The sequence below is a fragment of the Myripristis murdjan genome, chromosome 5, assembly GCF_902150065.1.
Source record: "Myripristis murdjan chromosome 5, fMyrMur1.1, whole genome shotgun sequence".
NCBI classification, from domain to species: domain Eukaryota; kingdom Metazoa; phylum Chordata; class Actinopteri; order Holocentriformes; family Holocentridae; genus Myripristis; species Myripristis murdjan.
Genome location: NC_043984.1, coordinates 34,513,815 through 34,539,631, shown reverse-complemented (window position 1 = coordinate 34,539,631; position 25,817 = coordinate 34,513,815). Strand labels below are relative to the sequence as shown.

The window sequence follows — 25,817 nt, the reverse complement described above, 5'->3', positions numbered from 1 at the left end:
ATACATGACATAATGTTGACAGATATACAGTGTAAAAAAAAAACAAAAAAAACAAACAAAAAACAAACAAACAAACAAACAAACAAACAAACAAGAACCAACAACAAAAACAGAAAGAGATAATAAATAACAGTACATGTTCGCTTCTATTGTGATGTGTGTGTGCGTGTGTGTGTGTGTGTGTGTGTGTGTGTGTGTATTCGGATGGTTAAATGAGATGCCCTTGTATGTATTAATAAAAGAGTGTTACCGATAATAATATTGATAATAATAATTTTAACCACAATAAAATAGTACTAACAATAATATTGATTAATAATACTGATTAGTAATTATAATAATATTAGTAATAATAGTACTAATAGCGATACTAGTTTATATATAATAGTGATAAGTATATTTCAGCAACAAAACCAAAAAATTGTTACCCAAGTTGATGTGTCAGGTACTTTAATGTGTCTTGTTGACGACCTAAATAGCCCTTTAAATGAAACACAACTCCCCTCTAATACATCAAAGTTTTAGTAGGAACCATGTTTTCCCTCTCCAAATGTCACATTAACTATCAATGATGCCCTAGCACTGATACAGGTGTGGTTATGTTTGGTGAGGGCCCTAAAGTAGAGGGAGGGTTTTCTGACGTTTATAAATGTCATCATATAGTTCCTCAGTGTTGTCCAATACAGCTAAAGAAATGTGTGTAAAATGTTGATATTTCTTATGTGTTTTATACAAATGAAAACAGCCTCAGAGTGAACTACACATGCATACAAAATGTGCACATGTCACTGAAAACATATCATCATGTTAATTTCATGTTTACCCACTTTCCACATTAAATTAGGAAAAGTCATGAAATATGAAGCAAAAAAAAAAAAAAAAAAAAAATGTCAGTCATGTATTTAAAGGTATTAAACATTGAATGGGGTCAAATTGACAACAAAGGTAACAGGAGGGATAAGAGTTCATTTGCAGAAACAGATAAATGGCATCCCTGAGAGGAAAAAAATGAACTGGCTGTTGTATGTAATGCTTCACATAATATATTCTTTGGAACCAAAATCCAGAATGTCATAAAAGCCAATACCACTTATACAGTAGTCCACTAGTTCAGTTTAGTTCAGCTCAGTTCAAAGGGGTTTGACTCTGTAGCATCTTCCCAAAGGCAGTTTTATGAATTCTTTACAGAGGGGATGAACAGAGTAAAACACAACCGGCTTTTTTTTTTTTTTTTTTTTTTTTGTCTCATCAGCATCTTAGATTTACATCCCAGTTGGTCCTACTGGTTCCCAGTAATTTTACTGGCCATGTTTAGAATTCTGGATAGTATATTTTTATTCTCAGACCCAAGGAGTGCATACCATGTGCTCATGTCTTCACAGCTTCTGTTTGGAGTGAAACCAGTACACTATACTTTCATGGTAAGAACTTAACACATCACCTACTATTTTTTTCTATATTTTTTAATTATTAGTTTTTAATTTATTCATTGTGGTTTTTTTTTTTTGTTTTGTTTTGTTTTGTTTTTACTTTATTTATTTATTTATTTATTTGAATGACAATACAATAATGAAATTTCGCTTAACTAACACTTAAAAACTGAGAAACATGATGTTATAAGTCAGCAAGGAAATTAATTGAGACAAACAAACAAACAAACGAACAAACAAAAAAATAGATTCAAATCCAGTAAATACACAGCGGCCAATCGTGGCCCTTCATGTTACAGAGGCGAATGAATCAGCCAATCAGTGCAGCCGTTGCCGCTCGCCGTCCGTTGCCATGTAAACAGTGGAGGGATCCAGGAAGTGGCGTGTGACAACAGTGCGGTCGGAGGTTGAGCAGCTGAAGCGCTCTCTTTAAACAACCTTCACTTTCTTTCCTCTTTTTCGTGTTTTTTCCTCCGGTGAACTCGCCACCCATGACACTCCTCCGTCAACATGAACCTCGGGTAAGTGTGTGTGTGTTTTCAGAGACAGAAGCTGCTGGTTAAGCTAGCGGTAACTGCCCGCGGCTGGTAACGGCTGGAGATTAGAGCCAGCGACACAAGAATGAGCAAAAACCACGAATGTGTCGTATTAAACATGCAGCATAGGTGGTTATACTTTATGTAATACGACTTTAAAATGAAATAAAATAAAGCATGTTTTTGTACGAAGCAGCCGTGGTTGCTGTCAGGTAACCTTGAAACCTTGGTAGTTACTGTGCTGTAATGTTAGCTAGAGCAAAGCGATTAGCACGAGCGGCTGTGATGACACGCAGTTTAAAGTCTCATCACCTCAGGACTCTGAAGTTAGTTTTTACCGACCAGGCCTTTCACACACAGCTGGTCCCCACGTCCTCCGTACATATTCAGACAGTATTTCTAGTCGAAAACTGGCAGACTCTAATGCCCTGTACTGTGGTTAGTGTGCTATCCTCACTATTTAAACTGTTTATTTAGCTATTTAACTGTGCAATTTATACCTGTAGGGCATGACAATAATTCAACAGTGCAATATAAATATACACTACTCACAAAAAGTTAGGGATATTTGGCTTTTGGGTGAAATTTATGGAAAATGTAAAATGTTCACGCTACAGTGATATTATATCATGAAAGTAGGGCATTTAAGTAGAAGCATACACTGGTGATTTCCTCATCTTGAAACAAAAGCCAACAACAGTGGTGGATATACCACAACAAAAAATGTCAGTGTCAATAACTTGTCATGTGCCCTTGAGCATCAATTACAGCTTGACAACGACGTCTCATGCTGTTCACAAGTCGACTTATTGTCTGCTGAGGCATGGCATCCCACTCTTCTTGAAGGGCGGCCCTCAGGACATTGAGGTTCTGGGGTACAGAGCTCCGAGCCTCTACACGGCGACTCAGCTGATCCCATAGGTTTTCTATGGGATTCAGGTCTGAGAAAGTGCAGGCCACTCCATTTGAGGTACCCCAGTCTCCAGCAGCCGTTCCCTAATGATACGACCTCGATGAGCTGGAGCATCAAACACCTGATGTGAATTTTGCTGTTAAACTCCTTGTTAGAGCAACTTGTGCAAAAAGTACTGAAACATTGAACAGTTCGACATGTGCATTCAAAAGTTTACAGAAGGTCACATTAAGCATTATAATGCATTATATGCATTATAACCTGTAAAGGTTATAATGCATTTTAGGTTCATCCTATAATTTCACCCGAAAGCCGAATATCCCTTACTTTTTGTGAGTAGTGTATATGTTCACTCAGTGTCCACTTTATCAGCTCCACCTGTACAATCCGATCCGATCCAATCCAATCCAATCCAATCCAATCCAACTGTTGTGCCATAAAGTTTCCTCTCCTGCTGCCTATAATGCTCAGCTTGTCTTGTTGTCACAGTAATAGAGGTGTTCATTCACTTCTATGTTTGGCATTGAGCTCATAGTTAGTGCTGCTGTTGGACCGGACTGCATTTTACTGACAGCTGTTTCCACTATTCTTTCCCCCCTAATGCATATAAATAGAGAAAACAGAAAATTAGAAACACCTCAATATAATGTAGTCCAGTACAAGACCTCTGCAAACTACAGCCTCTATAATAAACACAGAATTAAACTGACACATTCTCCACAATGTCAGCAAAAACTGAACATTATAAATTTTGTTAAAAGGTAGAATTATGGCAGAGCTGCTGACCTGAACTGTATTAGACTGGACAGCTGGAGCTGGGAAAATGACACTGAGTGTATGGCGTATACATACAGGTTTTACATATGCTCAGTTTTATATTTCTGTATTTATAGTTGTGATATTTTGTAGTATTAATGCACATATGTAGACATAATGCACTTACTGTTTTATTAAGTGCATTATTATTTTATTTTTTCATTTATTTACAAATTTCTAAGCAACATATTTTTATATTTCTTTTTTCTTTTTTCTGCTCTTGAGAATCTGAGCAACTGCAAATGACCCAATTTCCCCTCAGGGATTATTAAAGTAGCATATCTCTTTGATTTTGATTCTCATTCAGATGTTTTGTACCACTACAGACACATGACAAATTCAAGGAAAACCCAATATAAAGTGTGTTAGTATGGTGCTGAGCCACCATGAGCCACCAGAACAGCTTCAGTGCTACTTGCCATAGATTCTCCAAATCTGTGAACCGGTGGTGGAGAAAGTGCTGCAAAATACTGCTGAAGTAGAATTAATGAGACTTTGCTTATATTTGGCAGAGGTAGAAGTAGAAGTACTGTTCCTCTGCTGGTATGTGACTGCAGTAGAAGTACAAGTACTGTTCCTCTGCTGGTATGTGACTGCAGTAGAAGTAGAAGTACTGTTCCTCTGCTGGTATCTGACTGCAGTAGAAGTAGAAGTACTGTTCCTCTGCTGGTATGTGACTGCAGTAGAAGTAGAAGTACTGTTCCTCTGCTGGTATGTGACTGCAGTAGAAGTAGAAGTAGTGCAGTAAAAATCTCCTGCAGTAAAAGTCCAAAGTGTCTCATTTCAAATGTCCTGGCAGTAAAAGTGACTGAGCTCCTTTTTCCAAACAGTAACTGTTAGCTGGGATCTTTTCCATGCAGTTAGAAAAGGAGGAGAGAACACGCTGCACACTACATGCTTTTAAAGGGACATTACACTCAACTGAAGTGAGGACCCTGTACACTCAAAGGACACATGTGGAATAAACACATCATATGATGGTTGAGTCTACATGGCTCTCATCATTAGGCCAAATAGTCCTCGCTTCCGCTGACCATCTGCAGTTTTTCATCGTGCGGCTTTTATTATGAAGTTTGGAAAAGAAAAAAAATGATAATGATGTTACTTAACGCATCTTAGTAATGTTCAGTAGTAATATTCTGGACAAGTGGGCGAGTTCACCAAGAGAACTTACCGGCCTGAATGCTGGACCCCCACAGTGAGGGCATCCTCTGGCTGTCTCTCTCATGCTATGGGGGGCATTTTCCATTTTGACCCCTTCGAGGGAAGGAAGGCTTACTGCAAAGCAACACAAAGTTATTCTGACTCATCATCTTTATCCTATGATGAAACATTTTGTCCTGACGGGAGGGGTCTCCTCCAGGATGGGCATGCGGGCTCACTCAGTGGTTTGATGAGGATGAAAATGATGTAAATCATGATACTGTGGCCGTCACACTCATCACAGCTCAACCCAGCTGAACACCTTTGGGAGATTTTTGACTCTCCATCATAATCATCAAAACACCAAATGAGGGAAAATGTTCTGGAAGATTGGAGCTCCATCCCTCCAGGAGAGTTTCAGAGACTTGGACTGTCTCTGCCAAGGAGCGCTGAAGCTGTTCAACACATTACTAAGACACTTCATGTTGGGTTTTTCGTTCATTTGTCACCTGCCTGTAGGTCAGTGTGATTTAATAAACCTGCTCCTGTTAAGACATTTCCTCAGGTTGGGTTAATGTCGCTAGTAGAATTGCATTAGCTCTAATATTTCCTCTTTTTTGGGAACAGAGATGGCCTGCTGTTTGAAGTTGAAAATGGAAAAGCCAAGCTGAGTGTACTCAGTCGTGGTAAGACACTTGATTTGTTTTTTCTCCAGGAGAAGGTTGGCAGAGCTCCATGCTCTTCATTAGCCTCTCTCTGCTTCACATTCCTTCAGTTCCTCACATTCACACTGGGAGCTGCCCAGTGCAACCACAGTGTTACTGTCAACCACTGAGCAGCTGCACTGGACTCATTACGTGGCTCCAAGTGGTTTGGATATTCAAACTGGTGGTCTGCTGGCCACAGATGAGCTTCTGTGACTTAGGCTACTGCTAAACTTTAATTTACAAATACAGAAGGAGATAGTGATTTTAAAAGATGAGCCACTAAAGCCTTTTTTAGCATTCCTTTAGAAATATTTTGTTTAGATTTGCTTGGCTTAAGTCTTTAAATGTTTGGTGAGCATGTCTTCTACTGAAGACATATACAAGAATTCTCAAGAGATTTTATTAGTTTTATTTTATTATCTCATGAGATTTTGATTAGTCTCAAGAGACTTCATGAGCCAGTGAGTGTGTTTGGAGCTGTGCTATTCAGGGCTGGACTGATGAGAACTCATTAGAGAAGCGCTGTTCACTGTCATGTCTTTCTTTTACTGCAGGCACTGAGAAGAATCCAGCTAAGGTAAGAATTATCTGCATTTTTCACATCACACTCATTCTGTATTGAGGCACAGCATGGACAAGACAGGGCATAATTTGCTCAGCGAAAGGTTTTAACACATTAAATAAAAGTGAACATGTGCACCAACCGCCTCACCATACCCCTGCTGATTTTAGATTACACTGGACTAATGAGATAATTTGAAATAGCTGCATCAACAACTCTCAACCAATCACAAAGAACACCTGAAAACCAAACGAGACACAGAGCTGCTAGAGGTTTGGCAAGTTATGATCAGCCACCATTGTTGCACAACATATTTACGATACAGCTTCCACAATGAAAAACATTTGGTTTCAGCTTGAATTGTCAAGTTTTACAGCTGTAGCTGTGCTGCGGGAGAGGGGCCAACATGGCTGCCGCTGGACACAAATGACCAAACTCTGTCAGAGGGGTGGGACAGTGTCAACTTAAACCATCTGCTAGTTGTGTGCAAAGAAAAAGAAAATCATTGTGAATTTTCCTACACAGGGAGTGTTAGCAATTTATTATAAACAGGTTATCATATCAGACATTTGGTGAAATCAGCTGTGAATGAGGTGAAATATTTTTTGCAAAGTGGACATTGCTGGTAAAAACTAGAACCACAGCCTTTCTGCTGCACTGTGTGACTGGACTGTAGCAGGGACTTCATTGTGTTTGTTGTGTGTTTGGGAAAAATCTCAGTGAAAACTATATCATTGTGTGACAGAGTGGTAAGAACTAAACCTAAGGCACTACATTTAAATGTGCCTGAACTTCAGAGTTAGGAGGCCAAGATGTGATTACCAGCCTGGACATTCACAAGTTCGTTCACCAACAGAAACAGAGAGGCAAAGGAGATGGCAATTCGAAAATCAAAGTGTTTATTGTGTAAGTGGAGGGAGGGGGTGAAGATCCCTAAAAAAACAGCTTCAAAAGGAAAATAAATAAATCACTGCCTGAAAAAAAGGCATACGTATAAAGATATATTTTATTACAATGAGCAATTATTTTAAAACAGATCCACAAGCTAAAAATATGTGCCACTAAAACACACTGGAACAAGGTTATGGCTGAGGCCGCCGAAAAGATGGGGGCAGGTTTTAAAGGGGAAGAGTGTCCGGGGGTGCATACACTCACACACACACACACACAGCAAACTCAAACAAAAGAGAAAAAAAAAAAGGTGCCCAGTGCTCGAAGCCACAGCAACACAGTGAAGGGGACCTCACCCGGGTGGCTGACCCCACCTGGCGGCACTCACAACCTGTGAAAAACACTCCAATAAGAGTACAAGAATTATCTTAAGAACAGCAGGTATACCAGAGGTTCACATGGACAACATATAAAAAAAAAAACTGGGAGGCAGAAAACAGCAACTGCAGGAACCTATGAGAAAACACAATGGTTATCCTACAGTGCTACAGTATAGATATCTAATAAATTTACCTCAGGTGCCATCAAGCACCCTACTTACCAGTCCTAGAACAGACTCAAACCTCTGCTGGAGGGAGAACTCATGTCTTGTTCCCAACTGGGGCCACACAGCTATAAAACATAAAAACAACAAGATACAGTGGAGGGAAAACTGACCATGGAAACAGTAGTGTCTGATTAGCAAATACTGGAACTCTAAAGCCAGACAGTCACAAGATCCTACCTCAATTGGCAGCTCACAGCAGGAGAAATCACCAGGGCAGCCCATCAACCAGCATTGCATACTGGCTGATGAGCTAACCCCTTTATATACACCTGCCGTGAGCCGCAAATTGGGAGATTGGTCTGTGGGTGGAGCTGCTACCTCTCCACACCCACCTACCAAGGTTGCCTTCAGAGTCAGGTGAGGAATGGGATTTTGGGGAACATAGGAAGGGCCCTATTCCCTGTCACAACCGCATTGAAATGCCACCAGACCTTTATTGAAAAACTCTGAGATGATGACAGAAACCAAAGTGATGTCTTCAAATTGCTTCTTAGTTTAACCAGCAGCCAAAAAAAAGGACTTTCTGACCAAATTTTTTATTTCATTTCAGATTCTTGTCTTGTCTTGATAAATGACTAGATGAATAATCAGTTATCAAACTATAATAGATTAATTGACTTATTGTTTCAGCACTAATTTAATGTCATTTACTCCCAGGTGTCCTGCAGGCCCAGAGCTGCTAACATCCTGAGCTCCAGGCAGGTGAGCTGCGTGAAGGAGGCGCAGAGGGAGGAGCAGCCAGCCAGACGCCAGGCGGGGAGGCACAGGGAGGCCCGGAGGAGCAGAGCAGAAGGAGCAGCAGCAGCCTCCTCCACCTCCAACACTGCTGCCGGGGGGAGGAGCAGCACTCTGACATCATCCATCACCTCAAAGACACGGACCAATCACACGGCAGAGTGCAGTGTCAAGGCTGCACCAAAGGTAAGCCTCAAAGTCATTAAATCCAAGAATACAAAGTTGATGTGAGAACCAGAGAGAGAGGGAAGCTCAATACTAGTCATGCTGACGTTTACCCTGCCTCTGTGTGTGTGTGTGTGTCTGTGTGTGTGTCTGTCTGTGTGTGTGTGTGTGTGTGTGTGTGTGTGTGTGTGTGTGTGTGTGTGTGTAATGTGTATGTTGAAGGTAAAGTTAGACAGACGCAAACACAGCAGCACCATCCAGTCCTCCAGAGCCACTGGGAAAGCAGGACAGCTTCAGAACACTGTGACTCTAGTCAGTGGAAAGGACACGCTGGCCAATGGGGAGGCAGGGTTGAAGGAAAACGTGGTGTGTCTGACCAGTGAACAGCTGCAGCAGATCCTCGACACCATCCAGCCGTCTGACAGCAGACAGCACCCCACAGAGGACCAGAGCACCCAGGGTAATGATAAGAAGAATGATTATTATGAACATTTTTATTGGTGTGGTGCTTCTTAAAACCATGTTTACCGGTACATTGCATTTCCAACCCACCGCTGTGGCAGAGATTTTAAATTGTTCGACACCATTTTCTCCTCTGTACATCCACTGTTTCGGTTCCTATGGGTAGCATTTCATGTTAGCTTAGCATCAAGACTCGAAGTCTGTGGGAGTCATTAGCCTGGCTCCGTCAGCGTGAAAAAATAAACAGCTCTGAAGCTGTCTGATTTACACAGTGTCATGTGTTTTTTTAGTGTTTTTAGTAGGTACAGATGTGAAAATGGTATCAAACATCTTTTATCTGTCGGGGGAAATCAGAAAAAGGGTATTTTGCCTAAAATGTTGGAGTGTTCCTTTAAAGGTGCGCTATGTAAAATTGTAGTCGGTCAACTGAAGTGAGGGTTCTGTAGATTCAGCTGACAAAATGGTTCTCATGGTTCTCATCAGATCAGTCATGAGACTGCAGCGGCAAAGCGTAACCCTCCGCTTGGACAGACGATATGAACGGGTGCAGTGTATCGCTCCATCTGGTTGCTTGGCAACTCACGGCTCGTCAGCTGTCACTTGAGCTGTCTCTCTAGACGTTGCTCTTATGTTTTCAATCCCACCTGACACTTTTGATCGGTCAGGTTGAATTCTGCCACTCTCTGTGCCACTTGCCAGTGTGATTGCCACTTTACACTCAGCTGACCAGAAAACAAGGAGTAAGCACTAAATGTGATAGCTGAGTCTACATGGTTCTCATTGGCCTGACTCACTGATATATTATTGCTGATTCCAGGGTTTTTTACATCAGTTGAATGTAAATGAGCCTCACATTGTGCCTGTTGTTGTGCACCTTTACCAGATGCTTTAAGTGTAAATGCAAGGTGGTAAACGTTTTGTTCACCATCCACAGCGGCTGATACCGTCCAAAACTAAACTTTAACTATTCCAGCAGCTATTTAGATAGAAAAAAATAATGATTGCTTTATGTAGGTTATACCGTGGTCCTGGTGAATACTCTTTCCTGATTGGCTGGCAGGTGTGTGTTAAAACTGTGTGTTACACTCGTAGTTTGGCTCAAGTTTAACTACCGTTCTAAAGTCATCTGCTGACCAACTTGTAACCACAGCAACATTACAAAGCACAAATGTCAAAGCTTGTTATCAACTTGTGGCAGCACAGCTGAGTATCCACTTGACAACACACCAGGGGTATTTCTTATGTTGTTTCCTGCTCTTTCCTTTATATTGTTGACAAATGACCCATGGTCTAAGCGGGATATTAAGCCAAGAATTCTTTTCCCACCTTGTCATGTTATGTAATATTGATTTCCAGCCTCTACCGTTGTCTCTATTAGGAAACGAAACAGATTCCAAAACCAGCTCCTCGGTTAACAAAACGGAAGGAGATGAAGGAGGAGACGCCACTGGTCCAGCTGAACCCACACAGGATAAAGATGTGAAGTGAGGAGCTTGCATTACTATTGTTTTTGTTTTGTTTTTTTCATATGATTAGATTTTGCCGCAGGCTAAAGAGAGAAAACCAAGAGAAAAACCAAAAAAAGATTTCTGGTGAATGCAGAATTACACTGCGATGTATTTACTTGTAAACTGGTTGTTTTATTCTAAATAAGCAGAGTGTTATCACTGTTCTCCAGGCCACGTGGATCTCTGCTCAGCTGGCTGGAGGACCAACAGTCAACCAGAAGGGCTGCCCTGGACGCCAGGAGGGCTCAGTGGAGGAGAGAGCTAGGTACACACACACACACACACACACACACACTGTATCACTACGTGTGAGAACCTTCTTTGACTACATTCATTGCCTAATCTCTAAACCCTGTAAATCATGCCAAATCTCAGCCGTCTCCCTGACATAAACCCAGTTATTCTGCTCTCCTTAACAAACCGCACAAAATTCCCACTGATCACTTTTACACTGATTTATGTTTTTGTTTTTTATTTTTTGTTTTTTTGTTTTAAATTTGTCCAAGCCAGAGTTGGGCTGTGCAGTTTCTAAAAGTGAGAGTACATATGGTCTAATGTGGTGCATATTTTTGATATTTACAGCTGTTTATTAATTTGTTAAAATATGTAGCACTGAATTTATTACATGGTGTGTAACTGGCCTGCACACAGTCAAACATCCTGGGCCATAAAGCAGGTCAAGCTGTGATGTCGTGTTGAAATGACTACCGCTCAGTGTTTGGTAGACGTCAACCAGTGTTGATTGTTCAGGGCCAATACGGCTGATCTTCACTTCACAGGAAATCTGAAAATTACATTGTCAGAATTTACATTATTGGAAACACCAAGCCATACCTTGCATTAACAAATGTTTAACTAACATTATTATACTAGTTTAAAAATGTGTTACAAATTACAATAAAATTACCAGAAAATGAGGAAAAAAACACAAAACAGAAGCAAAAAATTATGGAAAATTTGAAAACAGAGAAAACAAACAAACCAAACACCTTTTGTTCTGCTGTTTCTCAAACAGAGAGGCGACGTCTGAGTGGACTTATCTAACGTAACTAAAATGAAACTCATTTTAACTTAACCTTATTTTTATATCTTTTCCTTCTTAAAGGTGAAACAGCCGTGGCCAGGCTTCACATGTAATGTTAAAGCAAATAGACCCTTTTCATGCCAGTAAATGATGCACAGTTCATCTGTGCTGGAAGTTTGCAGACGTCCTCTGTCTCAGTTTCATCGTTCACACTGAAGCTGCTGCTGTGGATTCATTCCCTTTGGTGGTTTAAGTGATCCTGACGTGTGTGTGTGTGTGTGTGTGTGTGTGTGTGTGTGTGTGTGTGTGTGTGTGTGTGTGTGTGTGTGTGTGTGTTAGATGAGCAGGTGGCCCTGAAGCAGCAGCAGAGTTGGGCTCCAGGCAAGCGTCAGGTACGGTGAAGATTTGACCTTTGACCTGGAGAGTTTGTGGCTGTCAGTTTGAGTGAAAACACTCAGAGGTAGACAATGATGTTGATGTTTATTCTGATAATCAAACTGCTCGAATTCTTTAAAAAAAGCGACAGCGTCAGCTGTACAACACATTTTATGCTCTTCTAAATGTTGCAAACAATGAAATTTGAATAACACGTTTTACTAAGCTGGGTGTGTTAGCCTCCTGAATTTCAAGAAAGTAAAACGTATCTTTAGGAAATATGAAAAGAGTCTTAATAATTGTTTTAATCATCTTTTAATGTGCAGATAAACAAATATAAACAATTACAAAAACAAAGAAATGCACTTAATGATATTATAATGTACCAGTTAATGGTCACACAAACACAGATTGTCAGAAGAATATCACATTATATAATTATGTTTGATTGCGCATGTTAGGAAGTATGAATGTTACTTGGTGGTTTTATAAACTATTAACATTCTAATGTACCAACTGATGGCAGGTTTTAACATGGAGAGACAACGCTGCGCCTTTTCTGGGGGTCTAAAACTTTTTTTTTTTCCCTTTAACTGATTTGTGTTTCATCGGGGCGAGTGCACCAAGTCTGTGTCAAACAAAAATCACTTCTGATTCAAGCAAGAATAAAAGCCTTTTTTCAGTAGAGGTGAATTTTGCCATTCCTATTTAGTTTCTCTTTGGAAAAAAAAAAAAAAAAAAAAGATAATAATATATTAAAATATAAATTGTCCTTAAGGTTTGTCACTGTGTTTCAGGCCGAGGTGGATACAGACAGTGTGTTATCAGTCCAGAGCTGCAGCAGCCACACTGAGCAGCCTGCTGCCATCGGATCCAACTTCAGATACGGGGTAACACACGCGCACACACACACACACACACACACACACACACACACACACACACACACACACACACACAGTCTAGTTTTAAACACAGCATGGTACACTTCCACAACAGAAACACACTTGATCTTCATTTCAACATTATATTAACATTCTCATTCATGATTAAAATGTTTTAAAGAGAAAAACAGCATTTGAACCTGCAAATGTCTCAGTCCTCTGAAATTGTTTTTTATACTTAATTGTTTTATCTCAAAAGCGTAGTCAGAGACACAGGTTGCAAATTAGCTTCGGCTAGAAACCTGTATGCACGGCATTTATTTTGTATATTTTTTTATTCATTTATTTCCCTTTTTTATGTTACCAGGAAGATCGTATTGGCATACAATACCTCGTCTTCCAGAAATAATGAAATAATGCGTAATGCATTTGTCCCTGTCAAGTAAATAAGTAAATAGAGAATGTAATCTGAACCATATTTTGATCAGATTTCACAATCTGCCCATTTTACTATTTTTGTGGCAGACAGTAACAGGAAAATCATTGAGCTGTACTATTGTTGTTGTTTCTGAAAGGCCAAGCAGGAGTAATAAAATAAAATAGTAATAAAGGTATGAAGTCATGTTTAAGTCTTGGTAAGCTACAGGTAGCATGACATCCAGGCAGGTCTTTATTATGGTAGAAACCAACTTTATTAGCTCAGCATCTGCTCCCATTTGGCACATGCATGGGCTTTTTAATGTAAAATCATATGTGAGATGAACATCTTCTGTTTTCACTGAAGGAAATACCACAGGAAATACTTTTTATCTCTACAGGAAACAAAAAGATGCAGTTTTTGTATTTTCATAGTTCTATGCTCAAAAACCCAACTGAATGCAGAGAAATAAGGTTGGTGATGTTTTCAAAAGTCTCCTTATTTCTGGACTTGGTGCAACAAAGTCAACTTTTCCACCATAGTTCAGACTAAAGAAAACAAATTGTAGGTGTGACTGAGTCCCTCATGTCATTGATGTTGTGTGTAGGAGGCGCTGAGCCAGGAGAGGAGGGAGGAGCAGAGGAGACTCTGGCTGGAGGAGCTGGACCGACAGAGGGAGGAGGCGACTCAGCGCAGGAGGCAGGAGAAGCTGCTGCAGAGAGAGGTGCAGTGGAAACACAACACACAACAACACAGCACATCAGCTGTGTGGAGCTCCTTACAGAAACATCAGAAACATTTTAAGATGCTTGAATATTGCTCACAAGACTAAAATAATGAAAGCTCCTGTGCACTCTTCACTTTGGCTCAACATGTTTCAGGAAATGTTGACAAATGAAAGTATAAACCAGAGGTGAGGAGTGTGAGGGAGCACCCATCATTTCTAGTGTTGTTATCCTGTTAGGTTTCCCCTCAAGCTCCTATTGAAAATGAAGTTTTTGGGCATGTTTTCCTTTTCTCTATGAATATTGCTCCCTCTCTGGCAGCCATACTGGAGCTCCAGCTTGTTCAGCTTAATGGAGCTACAGAGGGGCCAATTCACAAAGAATGGATTGCAGCCGCTGAGTTGTGCATCACGTATGACCACAAGATATTGCGCTAATGATGTTACAGTGCCAGCAGACCACATAACAGTGCCAGGTTTTACAGCTGAGTGCAGTTTGCCCTTGTTTTACATCTGATTGCATTTATGCATATGGCCAAGTATAAATGTTGTGTTTGGGCCGAGAACAAAGTAGACAGGCTCAGTGTCAAGCTGTTTGAGCTGGCAAACTGTGTCTGCAAATAATTTCAGTCTTAGCCAAATCAAAATGTGATATTCTCCTTTTGAAATATTGGAGCTCAGAGACAAAATACTCAAGTGACTGGCTCTGTTTGCAAGTGGAGTTTGAGCCCTCAACACCCTGTAGTGATCAGAAATCACTTAGTGCTGCTTTAATTTCAGTTTCACTGTTACTGAATAGATCTACAGACACCAGTGATGCACAACTTGATTAAAAGTTTTTGGGCCCTGCAGTTGTACCTGCAGTACCTGTGGATTACATGTGGGTTATTGAGGAGAGAAGATTATGAAGGCTAATAAGGCTCCAAGGTGTTTTGTTGGGGATAATTTACCTGTAGACCAGCTGTGTCTGGCCACTGATGCGCTATGGGACTCATTAATTTCCACTCCATTAGCCAGTAATGGCAAGGCAGGCTAACCACAGTCAAGAGCAACAGCATAAAACAGTTTTACCCATTTTATTAGCATTTCTAATCACTCCAACCTTTGACAGTTGTTATTTCAGACACACTGGTTGACAGATTTCTTCTCCAACTGCAAAGCCTGGATACTGCAGTATAAAACCTGAACACACAACATCAGCCTTTAAAGACCTGCTCTCTCTGCAGACAGACGACTTCTATCACTGGGCCATGCACTTTGACTCGCTGCAGAAGAGGCCTCTTGTCCAGGCTGCAGCTCCACCCTGCCTGCCTCCAGCTCCCCCTGCCCTGCCAGCAGCTCTACACCCAGCTCCACCCTGCCTGCCTCCAGCTCCCCCTGCCCTGCCAGCAGCTCTACACCCGGCTCCCCCTGCCCTGCCAGCAGCTCTACACCCAGCTCCACCCAGCCTGCCTCCAGCTCCTCCTGCCCTGCCAGCAGCTCTACACCCAGCTCCACCCAGCCTGCCTCCAGCTCAGGCCCCAGCTGTGGGTCAGGACAGGGGGGAGTGGGAGGCAGCACCCTCCTCCAGCCTGTCGCTGGGCTGGGAGGTGCTGAGCAGCTGTGGAGCAGAGAGTGCGGGCCGAGCCAGCGTGGGCACGACCAGCGGATACCCAGCCAGAGCCAGGTAGGAGGCAGACCAAGAAACATGGGAAGAAAATGATACCGAGCCAATTCATTCTTACAAAAACCTGGGAAACTGGTTTGATAGTAGCTTGACTTGTAAAACTTATAGGACATTCTGTTTCCATCCAGATGTCAAGTTTTAGAAATGTCACAAACGATAGAATCCAAATCAGGTGAGTTTCCATCAGTTGAGCTGAAGCCATATGACATCATTCAAAATGAGCTCAATTATTTGTATAACATATAATTACTAGCTAAAACATAGGCTAATGATCATAACAGTTTTTATTACAAGAGATAAAATTTCGCAGCCTTTGCTGTATTTGTATGAGAAAATAGGTTGGGCCACACCAGCAACAGGAAGAAAAAAAATCCATACTGTCCTCTTCATTTATTAGAGTCTTCTCAAAAAACGTCCTCAACTTTACCATTAAAACCTCTGCTCACTTTCTATTCTAATATTTCTGCATATTCTGCCTACAGAATCTGACCTTGAAAAAAAAAACTGTATGTAAAAGTATGTGTATTATTTATGTTTAACTTTTATAATAATTTCATGGCTCTGTTATTGATCTTATGGAACCACTGTAAACAGAAAGAAGCGTTCGCTCCCAGAGATATTTCCTGTCTAAATAAAGGTTTTAATCCTTAAAAAAAAAAAGACTTCATACGGGTGGGTGGATCTGCATATTCACAAATGATGGTGATATTTCTTTTCCTGTCCAGTCACCTGAGAACCATGACCGCCCTGCTGGATCCCACACAGATCGAGGAGAGAGAGAGGAGGAGGCTCAAACAGCTGGAGCACCAGGTAGGAGGAGGGCAGGAGGAGCCGCTGCACAACTTGGAGTTTTATTATTTGTTAAAACCTAAACTAAACACCTGCTGCTCTTCTCTCTCCGCTCGTCTGGTCCTCAAGCGAGCGCTGGCGGCCCAGGCGGAGGAGCGTCGGCTGCAGAGGGAGGAAGAGGAGGCCAGGAGGAGAGAGCAGGAGCAGGAGGATGAGAGGAGGGTGGCACTGGAGAGAGAGAAGCTACAGAGACAGTACCAGCTGGAGGTACAGAGGGAGAGGCAGAGGAAGGTCAGGGAGTAACACACACACACACACACACACACATATTTGTGTCTTAAAACATGTGTTGGTGCAGTCATACATGCTTTCGTAGTTTAATTGTTTAATGAGGCCTTTCTTATAGTTTGTTCTGCTGAGGTGGAAAACACAAGGTAATGACAGCAGGATCTGTTCTGCCTGACCCCGGTGAACGGTGCAGGCGTTCCGCTGGTAGAAAATATCAAACGTAGATAGAAAACATGTAAAAATGTACATGCATGATAGGCTACAGACAGAATGAATTAAAATAAAACTCATTCAAGAGACAAATCATGGTTTGTTTATGTATGTACATGTACACAAACCTTAGCATCAAGCATAACCCTATCATGGATTCATTAATTGTCCTTATCACCAGTGACATCAGAGTGACCGGTGGAAACTGCTGAGGAACACAACAATATCTGCGGTGCATGCACTGCTCCCATGTTAAGTTTCTCTCTGAGTGTAAAACTGCCAGTTTCTCTCTGGCAGTTTTACACATCACACACACGACTTGTGTTTTCACAGCTCAGAGCGCAGGAGTCTGCTGTGACACAACATGATGCCACCTCTCAGTGCAGCTACGCACATTGATGTAGATCAGTTCTATACGTCTGTAAACAGACTGCCTTTATATTTTGTAGTGGTTGAGGCTGAATTACAGTGGTGCAGCAGTTTTGAGAAACAGCAACGTGAAACTGTGGCCCAATCAGTGGGAAACCCCATCACTTTGTTCAGACACAGGAAAATGTTTTTTGAAGCCTGTGGCTTTATGAAAAAAGCAACTTCTTGACTAACAAAACAAGAGTCCAGTCACTAATTAGTCAGCTAGCAGGAGCTGTATGGATGTTTGTCTCAGTGTGTGGGTGTGTTTGTGTCCCTCCAGGATCGGCTGGTTCATCCGTCAGACGATGTTTCACCGAGCGTCCAGAGCGCCGAGCAGGAGGAGCAGAAACTCACACGACTGACAAGCAACAGCCACAATGTCGGCAACCTGCAGGAAACCCAGAGACCCAGTGGTGAGCAGCCCCACCCTGTGTGTGTGTGTGTGTGTGTGTGCGTGTGCGGTAGCAGCAGCAGCTTAGCAGTGTGTGTGAACTAACCCTTAAATGTTGTTCATATTTGAATCCTTTGCATTGATATAGAGATTTGCGGACCCAAATAAAGCATTCAAATGTGTGTGTGTGCGTGTGTGTGTGCGCACACAGAAGTGAACAGACCAGGCCAGTGTTTGGGAGGGGGAGGAGCAGGGGGAGAAGAGCAGGATGACCTGGACGAGGTCAGGAGTTCAGTGCCCCGACTTAAAGACACTGCAGTTCAGACCGGTAACTAAACACAGCAAACACACACACACTGATGCTGTTAGTACACACTGCTGCTGTGGTACAGCTACAACATATGATCATCTTAAATTTGACTGTTGTCAAATGGAAAATTCCTTGACTTTTTTGTGACTATCTGAGTAAGATTTTGACTGTCCATGATGAAGATATATAAACATTCTTGTTTTTCCTCCCCAAAATTTTAAACACATCAGCTTCAGAGATCTTATTAGAGGTAACAATGTATTTTGTTTTTCTTGTGTACACTCAAAATGTACCACCAAAACATTTTGTGTGTGTGTCCTTGTGGCCTTACAAACATTCTGAATACATTTTCTAACTCATTTGCAAAAGCCATACTTTGGAATATTTTGACAGTTACATTGTTGAGATATGTGAGTGTATTAAATCTGCCTGGTGCTCATGTTGTGCTGGAAGAACATGACACTTAAACAAGAGGACATGGTTTTGTAACTAATCTGCTGTGACACTAACGGTCATAAACAATATTTGGCACCTGTATCATCTTGTACTTTGCAGGGAAAGTGAACATAACACAATGGAAAATAAATATTATGTTTGGTCAATAGCAAAGTTTTTTTTTTTTTTTTTTTTTTTGAGACTGACATATTTCCATGGTATTCCATAACGTGTCCCATGAATCGGTTAAATTCCCTGACTTTTCCTGTCTGGAACTGACTTTTGACAATTGTATGACTTTCCAGAAACCCTCTGATTGGTAGGAACTCAAAACCATCAGTGTGGTAACAGAACAGGCCGTGAACTGATTTAGAAACTGTACCGCTCAGCTCTGCTTCTCTTCTCTCTCTCTCTGTGTGTGTGTGTGTGTGTGTGTGTGTGTGTGTGTGTGTGTGTGTAACCAGTTCCCTCTGTCCTGGACGGAGCAGGCATGATCCACACCCCTGAAGTCTCTGCAGAGCAGCGGCCGTCGCCCTTCTCTCTCCCTCTTCCTCTTCCTCCTCCTCCTCCTCCTCACAGCAGGAGGCAAGCAGTGAGAGCCGGCAAGGAGAACGTGTGTGTGTCTGACCCTGCAGGATGGGGAGGAGATCCGTACGAGCCGTTTGCCAGGACAGAAAGAAGCAGGAGAGACAGGAGAAGACCCGAGTGGAACACACAGAGGTACACACACACACACACACACACACACACACACACATGCAAAGTAATGACCACACATGCACTTTTACCTTGCACCCACAGACTATAGAAAATTAAGAACAAAGTGACTTCAACCACTGACTGTTCTGAAACCTCTCTGGGGGCGGACATAATGTGAGTTTGGCAGCAGTGTGTGTGTGTGTGTGTGTGTGTGTGTGTGTGTGTGTGTGTGTGTGTGTGTGTGTGTGTGTGTGTGTGTGTGTGTGTGTGTGTGTGGGCTGCGAGTCCTGCTCAGCCTCGTCTCCTGAAGGTGGAGCAGATTATCTGGCCTGACTGACCCTCAGATCAGGACTGTAATCCTGATCCAAGGGGCTGAGGCAAAGGACATTCGCCCAGCTGCTGCCTGCCCCAAAGACTTTTCCTTTACCTTTTCACTAGCGCCCCCTACTGGCCGACCCCAGGAAAACTTTATGAAAACCCTTTGGTTAACGATAGCACCCTTCTGATTTGTAACACTTGTTATGGTTGCTGGATAATATTTAAGCTGCAGGTATACTTAAGCTGCTTGGGAAATAATGCTGTCTGAGTCCAGACCAACCAATAAGAGCCTCTGCTGATGAACCTGACTTAGTCACAGCAAATCTGTATTTTTACATCACCAAGGAGAGGCTACTGATACCTGTAGGAAACCTGTAGGCTGACTGTAATAAAGCTTGGAAACCTTTACTCTAAATGCAAATAATGTTCTTTGTTTAATATTTACAGAAGCTAACAGCAGCCAGTGATAAGGATATAAGTGCAGAAAAGAAACATTATCAGAAGTCTTAGCTGTTTTTTTTTCTGCAAATCTCTTAGTTACACCAACATTGGTCATGTAAAAGCAGACTTTTTAAGTTGGTTTTGTTTTTTTTTTTTTCTTTGTAAAATAAAACACTCCTGTGGGGGCTGGTAGAGAAGGAAGGAAAAACTACACTACTAGCAGATTCATTTTTTTTTCACCCCTTGTGTTCAGCTACAGCCGGCTTGATATAAACGAACAGCTGATTGTGTACTGGGCAGAATACTGTCACACTCCGATGCAGAGCTGCCTCTGCACCAAAGAGGTTTGCGGGTCTTTGCAGTGCTATTTGTTTAGTAGGTTCATGATTTTTTTTGTTGTTTTTTGTATATAAAAGGATAAGACAAAAGACAAAAATAATTACCTTGTAATTACTTACCTTACCAGCTGTTCATGCATCACATAAATATGTAAATATTTGTTTATCTCTTAGTCTAAAACTGGGCTGTATGTGATCTACGGTGATGTTACTTACCGACCTCTCCCTGCTCTCCTGTCAGGCCGAGGCGGCGCTTCGTTCCGGCCTCAGAGCGTTACCCAGCCGCTCTGCAGAAGAACAGACAGGAGAGTCGACTGAGAAGGCAGGCGGAGCTCCTCGCCCTGCAGGACAGAGCCTGCCTGTCCAGGACCGACCCAGCACCTCCTCCTCCTCCTCTTCCTCAGCTGCACCAGGAGCCAAACCTCAGCCCAAACCCTGTCCAGACCAGGAGCCGAGCCGCTGCCACCAGGAAGGTAGGTGGTAATCTTTCTGCTCCTCACACAGCAGGAAGCCCTCCCACCACCCTCTCACTGGTTTCTCAAGTTGTTCATCTGAAGTTGCACAGGAAAGTAAAAACTTGTGACATTTGCTTCCCTGGTGAAACATGTCCTGCACCACTACTGGAGGCAGAAACCCCAAAAATCTCTTAATGCATTAAAACCTGAAGTCAAATCAAATAATAGAGGAGCTTTTTCCGGGAGTGTGGTATAAATAAGACCCTGGTTGGCAGATCTGAGCGGTCAAGAGGTGAAGTAAGACTGGACAAGAGAAGAGACAAGAACATGTGTGGCCTTGTATGTGATAAGCAGAAACCTTTTCTATGCCTTACAGGGAGCCAGTGAAGGGGTACGTGGGTACTGTGCAGGTGCTGTGTGAATGTTTATTTAAACTGCAAAATCAATCTAACGTAATGTTAGCTAGTTAAATCTACCTTCTACTTTTATCTTGTTCTCCAGCAACATAATCCTGTCCTCCGCCCTGTTTCTCACTCATCACATCAGATTTCTTGGGTTTAAATGCTTAAGGCTGTGTTCAGATGCCTCACAAGCATTTCAACTGTTCCTTTTGCTGAGGACCTCTCAGGGTCCCTGGACCCCACTTTGAAAACCACTGCATTAGACCACAGCTGATAACACAAACATTGATGCATATCGTCAAACTTTTGTCACAAAATTTTGTGTCACAAACGTTTGCTGCGTCCCAACCACAGACTAGACTAACCTACCAGACAGTGAGCAGCAGCCTCTCTCATGTTCCTGTTGGCTGGAGGTCAGCCTGCTGCTCATGGCTGACTGTGTGTTGTTGCAGGTGGAGAGTGTCACTGGAGGACAGAGAGTCCCCACAGCAGGAAACACTGAGAGGTGAGCGGCTCCGGCCTTCAGTTTTCACTTTCCTCAAACCTGAAACCATTTAAAACTAAACACCCAAACACGAGGACGGCTTCCCGTGGAAAACGAGTTGACAGGCGTCACGTAGGAGAGAAGCAGCCCAAACAAACACAGAACTTCAGGGTTCCCACACATCCTGGAAATTTATACACCAAACTGGAAGGTGTGGAAAACACCTGGAAAATTTGAAAAGTGATTAAATGTCCTGGAAATATTAGTGAGATCCTGGAAAACTATAAAGTTGGGCCAGGGTCACATATTCAAATATTTCCTCAGCCCTTGCTGCACATTTTTAGCTGCTGATGCTCCATTCGAGTTCCTGCTCACAGCCAGCTGCTGTGTTTTGGTTTTCTGCAGCGTCACATGACTAAAGAAAGACAAGCAGGTCAAAAACATGCAAACCCACTGCTTTAATCAACATGCCGTCATTGTGCAATCAACATACAACCTGCTGATAGCATGCAATTTGAGATTTTGGCCACTTTTTCCATTTTTGAATCATTCAGAGGAGACCTGCGAGCAGCAGCTAACACACTCACAAGTCCTTCAATACGTCCTTAGATGTATAGAAATCCTGGAAGATGATTTCCTCAAAAGAGTGGGAACCCTGACTTTTCACATTGTGGCAGCAAAATATTGACATGTGGAAACTGCTTTGAGCTGATACCACAAAGGTGTTTGTGCTGCAGTTTCACAAACAAAAGCCACTAGCAGCATTGCACTTCTTTTACTCTTTTGTCTTACAAAAAAAAAAAATTCTCCCTACACAGATTTTTGGTCTTTCTATTTTGATCTTTTTGTGTTGTTTCAACTTCTCTGTCCAGCACCTTGAATCTACCTCTGTATGAAATGCACTTTATAAACTATCACTAACACTATCGAATATTATTGATATCTCCCACTGGTCATCACAGTTCATGCATTCTACTCATAGACGTGTCGACCAGAGTATGACAACAGGGAGTCTGAAAACGTGTTTTCCACACCTGGAAGTTTTGGAAAAGTGGACTTTTTTTTTTTAATAATGATTGTAATCTTGGCTCATCATACTAGAGGCTGTCAGGCTTCGTCGATAGCATCTCTTGTAGGAAACCATCCAGACATAGTGGTTTCTATGAGACGCCCCCTAGCTGTAAAGGTTGCTTTACTCATTACACCACAGAGATACAATCATGGAAATTTGGAATGTTGTTCTGGAAAAGTCATGGAAAAGTTTTGGACTTTAATTGAAACTAAAATGAAAACCCCTGATCAGGCAGCAGGTTTGGTGGTTTGGTGGTGAGTGATACCAAATGCAGGGATTTGAGTGAGTCGCCTCCCTTGTCCCGATGTAACGTGATGCTGCTTCTTCCAGGGGGCGCTCTCCTCCCATCCCGGCTCTCAGACACAGACAGCAAAGGCAGAAGCTCCTTGGCTCCTCCAGCCCTCCTCCTCCTCCTCCTGCTCCTCCTCCAACCCTGGAGCTCGTTCCTTACTTCCGTACCGAGGAAATCATCAACTTAGAGCCACTGGAGCTCGTTTCCACCCCCAAACCAGACACACACACAGGTCAGACACACACACACACACACACTCATGTTTAAATTGCTGCCCTTGCCTTTAGTGGGAATAATGTTCATACAGTGTTTCAAAAGCTTTACTTTGTTACATTTCCTTTGTCGTTTAGCTGTTTTTCAAATATGTCATAATGGGATCAAAGCCAGAAGCCTGTCTGCCGTGCTGCACAACAGTAAGGCCACGCAGGGAAATAACAAATACTCCAATCAAACTAGAATTATCTCGTCGTTCTTATCATACTAGAATAGAACTTAATATTAGAACTACGTTAGAAAAGATTTTTTTTTAACTTGTATGGTTTAGACCCCCAAGCTGACCACAGACCCATGTGATTTTTGCCCTAATAGAGACCCTGATATGAATATAAGTATTTCACTTTGTGTTAAGTATCATATAGAGCAGATGTGATATAAATGACTAATAGATTCAAAGTGGTAAGATCAAAGCGTATAGTTATGTATAATGCTTTTTTAACAGTTTCTAGTGATAATTAAATTAAACTGTCCCTCATTTTGCCCAACATGACAACAGGCCCAGATGTGTTTTAGTAGTTACACGTTTCCACAGAGCAAGTGTTGACCTCCTAATTTTGTAAATACAAATAATCAATTTTTTTTTTATAGTGTAAATATAATTGTGTAAATGAGTGTGTCTGTGGTTTTCCTCTCCTCAGATGCTCCTCAGAGGACATCTTCCTCCTCCCCTCTTCCTCCTCTCCGCTCACCCCAGCGGGACCCCCTCCTCCACAACACACGCACGTACACACAGCAGCAGCAGGAGATCCTGAGAGGCCTGGCCCAGCTACGCCAGGTAACACACACACACACACACACACACACACACACACACACAACACCTGGCTGATCAGCTGAGTTAGTCCAGCGCAGGAAAACTGGAACGGACCTGAAGGCTGCACTACGAAGTGAGATTAACGGGTCAGCGAGGTGTGTTGAGCCTGAAGCGGCTCTTTTTTGACCAGGTTTCATCGCCATGGTAACGTATGCTGCAAACACAACCTGTTCAGAGTTTCATCTTAAAATCGTCTTTTTTCCCTGTTAGAGTTGGGTAATACGTATTTTAACCTTTTAAATTTGACACTGAATAGAAAAGAAAAGAATAATAAACCACAGCAGCTGCATCCCACTCTCAATGATATTTTTATTTGTGGTTTTATTTTTATTTCAAGTTTGTTTGACGCTGCCAGCACCACAACTAATAACACACCGGTTAAAAATCAAAGTCTATTACACATAGGCCTAATATTATATCAATGAAATTTATTTCACTTGATAATGACAAAAACTACAGTGATTTACATGTATCCTTTGTTATAGGACAGTGTGAGTCCTAAATGCAGTTCTTGAGTGTAATGTTTAATTAATAGAAATAAAGTGGAAGTTAATTTGCAAATTTACACGATCCACAGTTTTCTGCCAACATCCTTCTCTGGCCTTATTTGCAAGCACAGTAATATTTTTTTCATACTCCTCATAAGTCTCCACGATGACAGTTTGTTCCTCCTGAGTGAAGTTGGTAGCACGCGATTGGTCCATTTTGTGCAGAGGAGTCACATGACCAACCCCCCCCTTTTTTTTTATGTGAACGCACACAGAGCTCAGAGCAGAGAGCCGGGCTTAACGAAGCCAGCTGGGAACCACCGTCGTGACACCAGCGATCTCTACTTTAGGCTTTAGGTTTTGTCGAACGGCTCACACAAAAAATGCCCCGCTCTGCTGAGTTCGCTTCGTAGTGCCGCCCTCACCTCATGTTTTCTGCTGATGTCACAGCTGTCACAGTGTGTTGTTAGAAATTCACAGAGGTTTGAAATGTCAGAGCTCCTTATTTGGGTGTATGATACCTGGATACATCAGGTTTATATTCAAAATTCCAGACCCCAAGTGGCAAAATCCATCAGTCTCCCCCAAAGTTTCATCTAGAACACTCCAGACGATGTTAGATCTGTTGTTTCCAGGTTCATTTAGACGACTGTGTGTGTGTGGGGGGGGTCTTCAATAGTTGTGAGGACCTACTATTGAGAAACGACTGTTTGTATGAGGATCTCTGGGGTTGTGAGGACATTTTGGGAAGTCCTCACAAAGGAAAAAAGCAAATTCTGGCTTATTGGTCAAGGTTAGGGTTAAGGTAAGGGTAAGGCATAATTTGGTTATTTCTAAGAATGACTGTAATCCAATACCATGTCCCTACATGTACTGTAAAACCAACCTGTGTGTGTGTGTGCAGGGTTTGCTACAGGAGCAGAGGGAGCTGGAGGCTGATAACCCCCTACTGAAGCTCCGTGACAACAGGCTGTGGTCTCCCCTGACAACGCATCGCATGTGACCTTTGACCTTTTGAGGATGATGATAAACTTTACATATGGGAGACTCATATTCACCCTCGTTGACCTCCCTTCACCCTCGTGTGCACATGGAAGTCAGTGAGGGGGGGGGATAAAAACACAAATAAAACGCAGCTGAGAGCTGATGGAGACACTGACACTGAAACCAGTCTGAAACCAATATTACACCAGTATGAAACCAGAGACAAGATTCCCTGATATGAAGCCAAAACACTGGATCGATTATGACTTGAACTGCTGATTCTAACCAGGACTGGACTGATGTTGGTTCTTGAAGGCTTGAAGCATCCTGGAGTTGAATCTTCTGACAGCTGCTG

General features: G+C 42.2%; 2 protein-coding genes across 4 annotated transcripts in view; one reads left to right on the top strand and one right to left on the bottom strand.

Annotated features, from left to right (window-relative positions):
• LOC115359829 (zinc finger protein 585A-like) overlaps window positions 1-25,817 on the bottom strand; it is a 1,044,768-nt gene that overhangs the window by 131,162 nt on the left and 887,789 nt on the right. The gene's annotated exons all lie outside the window — the stretch shown is intronic.
• Window positions 1,819-25,817, top strand: ccdc66 (coiled-coil domain containing 66). 3 transcript variants are annotated; one of them, XM_030052378.1, is made up of 21 exons: window positions 1,819-1,951; window positions 5,466-5,524; window positions 6,100-6,122; window positions 8,263-8,526; window positions 8,728-8,965; window positions 10,346-10,445; window positions 10,643-10,740; window positions 11,839-11,891; window positions 12,672-12,764; window positions 13,784-13,900; window positions 15,127-15,566; window positions 16,292-16,376; window positions 16,485-16,646; window positions 17,545-17,677; window positions 17,867-17,983; window positions 18,865-19,120; window positions 20,438-20,669; window positions 21,505-21,557; window positions 22,939-23,132; window positions 23,815-23,951; window positions 25,383-25,817. In XM_030052378.1, the coding sequence occupies exons 1-21, from the start codon at window positions 1,941-1,943 to the stop codon at window positions 25,479-25,481; spliced, it is 2,964 nt and encodes a 987-aa protein (XP_029908238.1). In that variant the 5' UTR covers window positions 1,819-1,940; the 3' UTR covers window positions 25,482-25,817. The 3 variants fall into 3 exon arrangements, with proteins under 3 accessions (XP_029908238.1, XP_029908239.1, XP_029908236.1); XM_030052379.1 differs by having other exon boundaries at window positions 10,346-10,451; window positions 10,646-10,740; window positions 16,485-16,622; XM_030052376.1 differs by having other exon boundaries at window positions 10,346-10,451; window positions 10,646-10,740.

Bases quoted from the DNA above. Each gene is read 5' to 3' on its own strand.
- ccdc66 (XM_030052376.1), top strand. The intron at 11,892-12,671 runs GTACGGTGAAGA...ACTGTGTTTCAG, and splicing joins GGGCTCCAGGCAAGCGTCAG to GCCGAGGTGGATACAGACAG. The intron at 21,558-22,938 runs GTGAGCGGCTCC...TGCTTCTTCCAG, and splicing joins ACAGCAGGAAACACTGAGAG to GGGGCGCTCTCCTCCCATCC.